Raw genomic sequence first — 12,307 nt, 5'->3', positions numbered from 1 at the left:
TCCCTTAATGTTAGTGAACTGCATCCGTCCTCAGGATCACAAGGTGGTGGTTAGGACTCCGGAGATGGTGCCTTCATTCTAGGCAAGATGAAGGGAGAAGGATGAAAGGCAAACAGAGACCGTCTCAGTTGACACAATTCTGTTTGAAGGTCTCTCTGGAAGCCCCTCTGATTAACTTCTACTTATATATCATTTGCTACCTCTAGTTGAGAGGGATGCCAGGAAATGTATGCTTTCAGTTAGACTCACTGTTACCCCAAATCAATTTAGGAACCTCTTACTAAGGAAGAAGGAAGAATGAATGTAGGGAGGCAAATGTCTATGCTTGCCACAGACTCTGAAGCCCCTTTCTTCCTCAGAGTAGAAGCAGTAAACAGAATCTTACAGCAGGCAGAGAGACCTAGACCAAGGTTCTGGTGTCTATCATTAGTAAAGGGTCTTCTCTGAGGTTTTTTTTTAAAGATTTATTCATTTATTTGAGAGAGAGAGAGTGAGCAAGCATGCACATATGTGAGTGTGCACGAGTTGGGGGGGACAGAAGGAGAGAATCTTCAAGCAGACTCCCCGCTGATCATGGAGCCCCACATGGGGCTTGATTCCATGGCTCATGAGACCATGACTTGAGCCAAAACCAAGAGTTGGAAGCGTAACTGACTGAGCCACCCAGGCGCCCTATTGTGCCCTAAACATCAGATATGTGTTCATGAAAAGTTCTTCAACATCATTTTCTCCCTGTGCTTCCTCACACCAAACTCTATACCAGTTCTAGAAAAAGGATCTATTTTAATTAATACTTACTTGCTATTGGATTAAAAAAAAACATTTAATATGCCCATATTTACTGACTACTGGATTGTTTGGTCTTGGCAAGTACTCAAACAAATTCTCAGATCTGCCCAAATTATAGTTATAGGAATCCAGAATATATTATGGGGGAATTCAAGTGGTGGAAAATAAGACTGAAAGGATAGGTTTAAAAAAATCTAGAGAGAAGTGGCGTCTGGGTGGCTCAGTCGGTTACGCATCTGATGCTTGATTTCAGCTCAGGTCATGATTTCAGGGTTCTGGGGTCAAGCCTCATGTAGGGCTCTGAGCTCACCATGGAGTCTGCTCGAGATTCTCTCCCTCTCCCTCTGCCCCTTCTCCCTGCTCATCCGCATGCTCTCTCTCTCAAATAAATAAATAAGTCTTTAAACAAATCTAGAAAGAAGATGATATGTATTGCCATGTAGAGTTTTTACTAGCACCTGTTGGCATTCTTTTTCATCAGCATTATGGTTTTTGGATGTGAGTTAGGTGGCAGGTTATTTGGGTGATCCTGTCCAGGACTGTTACAATTATCAGAGAGCGTTCTTGAGTTCCTGATAACTCAGCGGGCACTAATTCAGGTGAAGATGGAAGTACAGTAGAGCTAGGTGATGCACATAAATTATTTGACTTGCCAGAAGTGGAAAAATAGAGAAATTGAGGAGCAATTAGATTTATTATATTTTACTATAAAAGTAATATATGCGCATTCAAGTCAGTTTGGGACAATGTGAAAAGAAAAAGAATTCTCATACAATCTTTCAACTGTAACAGTTGTTAAACCACATGTAGACACTTCCTCTTCCGACCTTTCTTTCTGTGTTACTTTTGTTCTTAACACTTCTGTCATCCGATTGCATGTTCAGTTTTAAAGCTTGCAACACCCCAGACTCTGATGAAGTGAACATAGAGCAGACATGGCATCAGCGTTTGCAGTCTGGCTTGCATTTGAATTCTCCTTCTGTTTATTAGCTAAGTGACTTGGGCACATCAATCTCCTCGAGCCTCAGTTTCCCCATCTGTAAGGTGGCAGTTATACTTGTATCTTCCTCATGGAGTTTTTATGAGGATTAAAGAATGCAATGCTACAGGCAATGCCATTCACAATGGCATCGCCCAATAAGTGGTGCTCTGACTACTGATGGGAGCCAGTAGGCCAGCCTAGCCCATGGCAAGCATGTAACACCTGGATGTTTGGAGAGGGTGGAGTGTGGCGAGGTCAAGAGCCATAGTGCTACAGAGCCAGCCCTGGGGAGCTCCAGGCATTCATTTCTTGGACATATTCTCTGATGTCTTGGCTAGTTATCCCAGTGTGGGTACCCCTTGCCAGCGCCAGCTCCCTGGCCACAGGCTTGGTGGTGGGCAGGTTATTTCTTCTTTCACAAATATTCTGTGGCCTTACTCTGAACACAAGCTTGGGTCTCCATGATGTTTAAAACAAAGCAAATTCACTTTCCTCATTCCTGAAACAACCGCAAAGAGTCACCTCGTCTGCTGGACTTTTCACTAGCAGACTTCTTTTTCCTCTTCTTAATCCCTTGCTCAGGACCACTGGCTGAAAAGATGACATCAGTGCTCGCCACTCTGAAAGTAGTATCATCAAGGTCACTGATGACCTCCTCATCACCAAAGCCGTTAGTCTTAGGTCAGACCAAGCCTCGGGGCCTCTGAAGCAGTGCCGTCCAATGGAACTTTCTGTGATGCTGACTGTGTTCTGTTCTGTGTTGCCCAGCATGGCAGCTACTAGCCACTCGTGGCTACCGAGCCCCTGAAATGTGCCACGTCGGACTGAGGAACCGAATTTTAAATTTTATTTAATTTTAATTAATTTAAATTTAAACAGTCACACATGTGGCTGGTGGCTGCTCTATTAGGCAGTGTAGCTCTAGAGCATTCCATATTGTTTCCACCAGTTTCTTTCTGGAAACCTGTTTTTCTTAGCATTGGTAGCATGTCATTCTTTGCTTCTCTGTCAGCTCCTCTCTGTCTCCTTGTACTCCTTCTGCCCACTAGAAACATCATTCCCAAAGTGTCTGTGCTCAGCCCGTCTCCCTTTCTCTTATCCAGTGCCGTCAGGCCCTGGTCTAACTTGAGGCCATCTGGAAAGGACATCTAACACTCTCTCTAGCACTCATTCCTCTTTCTGGCTTCAGACCACTATTTCCAGCTCCAGCCTGGTGTTGTCACTCGGGCATTCTGTAGTTAGTCACCTTGTATTGACCGTGACCCTGACTGAAAGAAATCATTACCATTTCCACGTCATTTCCCTCCTCCTCCATCTGGCTCTGCTCTTTCCTCTAATAACACCCTCTTTCCTTTGCTCTCTGGCGTCAGCAGTGATGTGCCTCCCTTTCTGTTGTCCCTCACTCCCTCACTCTTGGAGAGTCTCGAGATTCCTCTTGCACTGTCCTCTGCTTGCATTCTCAAGGGCTCTCCCTCTTCTGACGATTCCAAAAGCAGTAAACTATTATTGAAAATTCACTAGATTCAGAAAAACATAAAAAAAGGAAAAGAAAAAAAAAAGAGAAAAGAAAACTTGCCCATGGTTCTAACTACCCAGAGAAGCATGCTTAGCTTTTTGGTGTGTGGCTTCCCCTCTGTAGCCTCTCGTAACCTCTTGCCTGGACGGCTATGGCCGTGAACCTTCCGTGTCTCCCCATTCGAATCCATTGCTATTTCCCAAGGCATGATTCTGATCATGTCATTCTTCTGTTACACTCGTAAATCTCCAGAGGCACCCAGTTGTCTACTGAATTAAATTTGTCCCTACTGATGGGGCATCATGCCAAGCCAACTCTGCTTTTCCAGTGTTCAACAGCCTGGGTGTGGGCAATGTTACTGACGCATTTCAATAAGGAACGCCTGCAAAAGCAGGAAGTTACAGGATCGATTATGGTGGTGACTAGATAAGCATTTAGTTTGGATTAGATTTATTAAGCATGATTGTTTTCCATTTCTTTTTTCTAGAAGACAAAACTCCCAAGTTATTACCCTTTGGATTGCAGTAGACAGATTTATTGTATTGGATTTCACTTCTTTCAGAAAAAAGTGTTTTCCTATTTCAGTAAGTGAGATAGTTGCTGTTTCCAGTTCTGTATGTGTTTTCTAATTCTGCACATAAAACCCTTCATGGTTAAGTATTTTCTTTCTTATGCGCCTGGAGAGTACTCTTTCCCAGAGCTGAGAAACTCTGACCTTCTGCCTACAGAACATGACTCCTGTTATCTTGATATCTCAAATCAATTATAAATGAATCAAGACATACTGATCTCATGCTTATAAGGAATGGGTTCCTCCTTGGGATGAAGATGTTCTAGACACTCTTAGAATTGGGGGTCTTCCTGGCAAATGGATTTGGCTCCTTAACAAAGGCCACATTGTCTGTGTCTGGAGCGCGCAGCTGGGTTTCCCCTGGCTGGGGGCAGGGAAGGCCGCTCTCGGGCTCGGCTGCCTGCCCTGCGTGCTGTCGCCTTCTTGGTGTGGGGAGGTTTCATGTGGAGGAGGACTTCGTCAAGTTTTGTTTGGTGGCCTGAAATTTAATCTGTGCTCCTTGAGAACGGGCCTAGGCCTTAATGAATTCTGTCCTCAGCTCTGTCTTATTTATCTTTTAACAGCTCCCTGGCACATAGAAGCAATTAATAAATGGCTGCTATTATTAGGATTATCATTATACAGATAACTCCACAAACAAATTCTTCGTCTGTGCCTTTTCTCATGCTCTACACTGAGGCTCCCAGCTGCCTACTGGATGTCATACACATTTGCATCTTTGCCTTGTGTCACAGGCTCTGCCAAGCACGCTTTTCCATCCTGCTTGCCTTCTACTAAATTCCTACTCACACAGTTAGGGCCGGCCGATGCCTCCTCCTCACTTGAAACCTTCTCCCTTGGGAGTGTGGGAGCTCCTTGCCTCTTCCTGTACCCTCTGCGTTCTTTCTTTCTACTCCCCTGCCTCCTGCCACAGTGGGCTAGCCGATACCCTGTCATAACTTCAGCTATTTGCACATGGACGTCTGAATCCCTCTCTTGAAGGTGGTGGAGGCTGTTCGAGATGTTCGTAATGCCTACTGTCGTGGCTGCCACGGAGCCCAGCGTGTGCTATGTGGTTAGCTACTATCTGTCTGATTGCAGCGGGGCTAGGAGCTCCTGAGCCACCAGCTCTTTCTGAGACTGTGTCTGTAAGAGGAGAGTGAGAGCTCCGCCAGCATCCTCGCTACTCACCCGCTGTTCTTCTGGAGTCCGCCGTGGACTGGGGGCTCAGTGCGAACAAATGACTCTGTGCTGGACTCCAGCAGGCAGCAGGTTGATTCTTTGTCGTGACTTCAGAGATCTGTAGGGGTCATAAGGATAATTCATAGAAACAACAGTCTACATTTCCTTTTGGGATCCTGCAGGCCACATGTTTCCTCAAAAATGAAACCGTAAGGAGAAGAGTACTAATTCTTCTCCATGTAATTTGCCTTTGGTTTTGTGAGAGGGAGCACTGTGAAGCAGGGGGTACCCAGTTTCTCAATGCCTCAGTTTCCCCATCTGTAAAAGAGGATAACGTAACCGATCCACAGAGTCTTGTGAAGATTAAATGAGTTTATACATATAAAGTGTTTAATAAATCGAGCCTTTCTTTTTTTCAAAGATTTTATTTACTCATTTGAGAGAGAGAGAGAGTGTGTGTGACAGTGAACACGAGCAGTGGGGAGGGGCAGAGGGAGAGGGAGAAGCATACTGCTGGCTGAGTAGGGAGCCCAGTGTGGGGCTTGATCCCAGGACCCTGGGATCACGATCTGAGCCGAAGGCAGATGCTTAACTGCCGGAGCCACCCAGGCACCCCAATAAATAGAGGTTTTATTATTATATATGTGCTCAATAAGTGTTAGCGATTTTTATTACTGTTGATGCCCTGATGAATATTGTCCAATAAATAATTTTTATATGATGTTGCCAGCACTAGAGAGAGATAAATCCTCATGGTCACCTAAGTTAGATTCATTCTGAGGAGATTCCAGAAATAGTTCAAAAAAATCAATAATCTTAATCTCCAAAGTTTTTCTACCAATAGCGCCCACTTTATCGTACTTGCGCGTATCCGCTGTGATACGCGGCGTTCTCTCCTCCCACATCCACACAACGTCAGGTGTATTGTACCATAGTCATGACTCCGTTGACCTCCACAGTTGACTGTAGGTATTAAAAAAAAATGTGAATGGAAAGGAATAAAAACTTTCTTCTTCCTCCAGCAGTGCTGCCATTCTCGGGGGCTGAAAATGACAGTTATACGTTATTATAAGGCAATTAACTCTAGAGTGCTTTTCTTTCTCTCTCACATTTCAGAGGAACACGTGTCCAAAAGGCCTTCTTCTCCTTTGAGGATCTTGGCATCGTCAGGTTATATCCAAGGGCAAAACTATGACAATACCGCCTGCCCCAGCTGCCAAAAGTAACACATAGTGACACGCTGCAGTCGAAGCAGGAGAATGGTCCTTTTATGGTGACTGCCCTGGAATTATAAATATTTTTATTTCTCTGTAGGAGATGGCTCGTGGAAGAGAGGAGACAAACATGACTTTGAAGCTAAGCAAGCATACTCATCCCTCCAAACAATCACTCTACTGAGAACAGTGAAGCCTGAATTTGAGAAGTTTTCCATGGAGGTGAAAAGTTCTGTTGAGAAACAAGGACTCAATGAGGAGGATTATGTAAGTGCTTGATTATGGGCCTAGGCCGTCAGCATCTCGAAAACAGTCTTCTGATTAAATCAGAGGTGACAGTGTCCCATTCTGAACCATTCAGAAATTCCTAGGTTCATGTCTGAATATCACTGAGCTTCTGTGTGTTTTTTTCCTGGCCCACTCCCACCCCCCAGCACCCCCACCCCACGTCTCCAATGGCTGCAGGAAGGAAAGTTGCTTGTTGTGGGTACTCACGGTGATGCTGAGCAGATGGTGGTCAGCTTTGGGCGCCTCTTTGGGAGTGTGTTGGGGGGGGGCAGGGAGGAAGATGGATGGTGGAGCCAAAGTTTTGCATGCCGAGTTTTTCCAAAGACTGATGGCAGGAGATATTTTGGGTCTTAGAAGCCTCTTTCTTTTGGCAATCTTTTTGGCGAGTCTGCTTCTGCCTCCTGGGGCAGCGTCATTTCCCTCGGGCATTCTAGGGCTTTGGGCTCCGTCAGTGCTGTTGTTACTGATGCGTTTCCCGAGAGTGGACTAGGGTCAGGAGCTTTGGCCACACTAAGGATGAGCAGAGGAACTCATCTAAGAGGTGGCACCGAAGATAGCTGGCCACACCCCACTTGGCCCCCTTGTTCTGCTGCCTCTGGCTCCTCAGAACTCTGCGTCCCTCCTGGAGATTCTTTCTCAGACAGGCTGAGCCGTGGACTCTCGTACTGATTGGGTGCGTGTGCTGGTTTTCCAAACTGTTCGCTCCACAGTGTCCAAAGCAGAAAAGGAGCAGCTTCTTAACAGGAGATACATGGCTTCAGATAGTTCTTGCCCAAAGTGGATAGTGACTGTCTTTGTAAGACCAGCTTCGCTTGGGCACTTCCAAACAGGGCCTCTCTCAGTTTCTTTATTTGAAGACCTACAGAGGACAGACATTGGCCTCAGAGCCTGAATCTAACACTTCTTAGCTGTGTGATCTAGGGCAAATTACACAGTCTCTCTGGTCCAAACTACTCCCTGTTGGGAGGATTACAGAGAACCCATCCGAAGCATTTAGTGTTATCCCCATCAAAACGTTGGAGCTCCATGAAGGATGCCTCTTTTATACTATTGTTATATTACATCTGGCTTTATAAGAATTTGCTATCAAAAGACATATAAAAGGTCTTATAAACATATTTATTCATGTCTTAAATGTTATATATAATACACATATCATTTAAAATACCTTTTAACTTTCTAAATTGATACTGTCCAGTAGATATAGATATGTGAGTTGTAAATGTGAGCCACGTATGTAATTTAAAATTTCTAGTAGCCACATTTTTAAACAGTTAAAATAACCAGGTGAAATTAATTGAATACTATATTTTATTTAACGCACATAGAAACTGTTCTTTCAACATTTAATCAATGTAAAAACTACGGATGAGATTATATGTCCTTTTTATTGTGCAAAGTCTTTGAAATCCAGTGTGTATTTTACCCTTACAACATATCTTACTTCTGTTCGAATGCTCAGTAGCCATGTGTGACTCGTGGCTACCATACTGGACAGCGGGTTCTGAATTATGAAGGAAGTGCAGCTTCTGCCATAGAGCCCAGGTTTGAGGAAACCTATGATAGTGTTGTCATCATCCAAATCCTTTGCCCCAGGAATAGAAAGAACATAAAGGCACTGAGCATTTTTGTTTGGCCTTTCACCTACGGCTGTTGAAATTCAAGTACTACAATAGAGGCTGTCCCACATAATGATACTTCTTAGGTGAAAGAAGCATGTACCTACTATAAAGACCCATAATGTATTCCAAACCAAGTGCCAGTGCTTTAGAGATTAGCTGTGGTTGTAGATTACAATACTGCTTCTCTCTGATGATGGGATCATTAAAACTGACTTTATAAATAAATGAAAATTATAATTTTAAGTAGAAATTAGAGCTCGTAATAATTTATTTCAATTCTGAACATGTGTCTACTTTTCATATTTTGTGTATTTTTTTATTTATTTTATTTTTAAAGATTTTATTTATTTATTTGACAGAGACAGCCAGCGAGAGAGGGGACACAAGCAGGGGGAGTGGGAGAGGAAGAAGCAGGCTCCTAGCAGAGGAGCCTGATGTGGGGCTCGATCCCAGAATGCTGGGATCACGCCCTGAGCCGAAGGCAGACGCTTAATGACTGCACCACCCAGGTGCCCCATGTGTATTTTTTTAAAGATTTATTGATTTATTTTTAGAGAGGGGAGGGGCAGAGGAAGAGGGAGAGAGAGAATCTGAAGCAAACTCCCCGCTGAGCGTAGAGCCTGGAGCGGGGCTGGATCTTGCAATCCTGAGATCATGACCTGAGCCGAAATCCAGCATCAGACGCTTAACCGGCTGAGCCACCCAGGCGCCCCGTCATAGTTTACGTGTGTTTAGTTGGGCTCTTTTGAGTGCCTGTTGCAGATGATCATTGGGTTAGTTTAGACAGGTGGTTGTGGTGAGCATTGTGGAAGAGGGAGATGTGGGAGCCAAAGACCGGGGAGCTGCTCTAGCTGGGACTCACGGGTGCTAGACCTTGATCTAATACAGCAGGAGACGCTTAACACAGCTAGCAAGCCTTAGTGGTCTTCATTCTAGGGCTCAGCTCTTTTCTAGGTCTTTCTGCTTCTCTTCTTTGTACTAATGGGTTGCCTTATCTGCTTACTTAGAGCTTCAGTCCATGATGGTCATCATGGGCTCTTCGGCCTCTGCTATTGATTTCAAATCCAGCAACTCTGGTGGACTCTCTTATTAGTTCTAAAATCCACCACTCATTTTTTAAACAATCACATGTCTTGTAAATAGTGGCAATTTTGTTTCTTTTCAATTCTTCTCCTATGTATGCTTAATTAAAAGTATACTTCATTAAATTAAGCATATTAAATTAAATTAAGTATACTTAATTAAATTAAAACTTTTAATGGCACTGGCTAGGATCCCAGTACAGTATTGACTATAAGCAGTGATAGTGGGCATCCTTGCCTTGTTCTTAACTTTAATGTGAAGAACACATAACAGATTTCATATCTGTTCAAATCACCATTTAAGCATAATGTTTAGTTGGGATTTTGGGGAGAGTCCTCATTAGATTATGGAAGTTCCTTTCTATTCTTTGCTGGTGAGGTTTTGTTCTGTTTTGGCAAAATTACGTCTTTTATTAGAATAACTGAAACGAAAACAGCATAACAAGCATTGAAGTTTATATAATGGAGGTTAGGGAAAGGCTCTGGACACAGGTTTTTATTGTAGGCACTGTAAATTGTGGTATATCCCTGACACTCTGTCATATATGTTAGTACCGCATTCATCGTGTTTAGATGTTGGCAGCAGCCTTGGAAAGGTTGTGATCTTCCCAAAATGCAAAAATTTGAAACTTTAAGCTTTGGTAAGCCTGTACTGAAACACTGGGAAGTTGGAGTGTCTATGATTTTTAAAATAAAATAACTATTTTATGTTTTCAATTTATCAAATTTTGATGGATTAATGCAAGTTTGTTTCCACAGAATTGATCTTCTTTTCCTTCATCCCTCCCTTTTTTCCTCCATCTCCACCTTTTGTGCTCTCCTTTTAAAGTTGATTTTTTATTGAGATAATTGCAGTTTTAAGATGCAGTACAGAGAGACCACTTGTATACATTGCCCAATTTCCCCCATTGGTAACATTTTGGAAAATTATATATCTGATCACAATACAGATATTGACACTGATACAATGCACTGACCTTACTCCTGTGTGTGTGTGTGTCTGTGTGTCTGTGTGTGTGTGTAGTATAGAGTGTGCATATTAAGTGTAGGTTGGGATGTTTGAATTTCATCAAATGCCTTTTCTACATATGCTGAGATAATCAGATGGTTTTTTCTTTGTTCTGTTATAATGTGCTAAGTTGCATTACTAGATTTTTCTCTTTTCCAGTGTTATTGAGATATAATTGACATATAACATTGTATAAGTTTGGTATATGCATATATGGCAAAATGCTTACCACAGTAAGTTAGTTAACACCCACCACCTTGCACAGTTATAAAATTTATTTTCTGATGATAAGTTTTATGATCTACTATCTTTGCAACTTTCAAATATACAACACAGTATTAACTATAGTCATCACACTGTACCTTAAATTCCCAGAACTTACTTATAACTAGAAGTTTGTACCTTTTAGTCACTTCCACTACTGGATTTTTCTAATTTTAACAATGCCTGGACTCCAGGCATAACTGGTCTCTCTATACTTCAAGACTTTGAGCTTTTCTATTTCCCAGGTCATATTGCGGAGAATAAGATTATGGTTGCACCTGCGCTTGTTCGCCTGGGTGCGGCTTCTTCAGCAGCGTCATCTCGAGGGCTCTTGTTAGTCTGTACATTAGCATCTCTGGGTCACATATCTGCTCCTGTTTCCCTCCTCTTTGGTGGGTAGTTTGGCAGGTGCATGTGTGTGGTATGATAGAAAATCAGACTGCTTAGGGCTGGGCTATCATTGGGACTGTATGTGTTGCATGTTCTTTAATAGTCTAGTTATTGACACATGTGTCTTATGATGACATTTCCACCATTCCTATGGGTAATACAAAAAAAAATTTTTTTTAAGATTTATTTATTTCTTTTGGGGGTGGGGCTTGTATGAGGTGGGGAGGGGTAGAGGGAGAGGGAAAGAATCCCAAAGCAGACTCCCCGCTGAGCACAGAACCCGATGCCGTGGGGCTTGATCTCACCACCCTGAGATCATGACCTGAGCCAAAATCAAGAGTTGGCTGCTTAACCGACTGAGCCACCCAGGCGCCCCTAATAATATTTTTGCAAGTGCCTTTGTCCTTTTACTAGTGAGCCTAGTGGAGACCTATTCCATTCCGATACATCATGTTTTAGTAGGGCCCAGGGGCCACTACTGGAGGCAGTGTAGGCTAGGGGTTTCATAGAACTGGCTCTGCCTCTTACTGTCCTTATCTTGGGTACATTTCTGAAACTCTGTGCCTTAGTTTACTGACTATAAAATGGGGAAATAATTTTTAGCTGACAAGGCTGTTGAACTCAAGAATTGTATATAAATAATATTTAACACAATGCCAGGTACTTAGTAAATATTCAATGGATGATAGCTATTATTTCTCTTACTTTTGTTTCTTATACTCTAGACCAATGTATATGATACTCCTGCGTGCCTACAGTATCTAGTACTCCTACTTACCCTTCAGATCTCAACTCAGATGCCACCTTCTCAAGACATGTCTTTCCTGACACTCCAAACTATTTTATGGCACTCTGATTCTTTCCATCATAGCCTCTAGCTATGTGAGGGATTTTCTAATTAAAGCTGGCCTCTTCTACCAGACTGTAAGCTCTGTGGGAGCAGCAACTATGTCTGTTTCTGTTCATTCTTACATCCCCTTGTCGTATGCTTGGTACACAGGAAACAGCCAATAAACATAAACTGTTATTATCACGCTAACTATTTTAGTTATAAGTGAACAAGACGACATCAAATCCGACCTACTCCCAGCACAGTGATAGAAAAGTAGAAACTGAAGCCCAGGAAGGTGAGGTGGCCCTTCCAGATGTAAGCAGTATGCTGCACTCAATATAAAACTGTTGGGTGGTGATGGAATCCTATGCCTGGACCTTCTTAGGAGTTCAGTTTCACTTATACTGTGGGAGATGGTGTTGGGGGATAGTAATGGGTTTTCATAGTGGGGATTCTGAAGGCCCTCTGGGAGTCATCAGAAACCTCAAGTTAGAGGTAAAGCCCCCCTGGAGAGACCTTCAACTCTCAGAAGGTTCCCTACGTGGCTCAGACAAGTGTTTGCAAAGTGCCTGCCTGGCCTTCTCTGG

The 12,307-nt window shown here is 43.1% G+C and overlaps 1 protein-coding gene across 2 annotated transcripts in view; it reads left to right on the top strand.

Moving 5' to 3' along the window:
* Nucleotides 1-12,307, top strand: part of NPR3 (natriuretic peptide receptor 3) — a 70,503-nt gene that overhangs the window by 15,432 nt on the left and 42,764 nt on the right. For both annotated transcript variants that reach the window (XM_045787199.2, XM_045787198.2), the window contains exon 3: nucleotides 6,334-6,500. In XM_045787199.2, the coding sequence (XP_045643155.1) occupies nucleotides 6,334-6,500 (167 nt within the window). The remainder of the gene's footprint in view (nucleotides 1-6,333; nucleotides 6,501-12,307) is intronic.

The sequence above is a fragment of the Ursus americanus genome, chromosome 15, assembly GCF_024610735.1.
Source record: "Ursus americanus isolate L20-20 chromosome 15, mUrsAme1.1.p, whole genome shotgun sequence".
In the NCBI taxonomy this organism is placed as follows: Eukaryota; Metazoa; Chordata; class Mammalia; order Carnivora; family Ursidae; genus Ursus; species Ursus americanus.
This window is presented reverse-complemented; position numbering and strand designations above follow the sequence as displayed.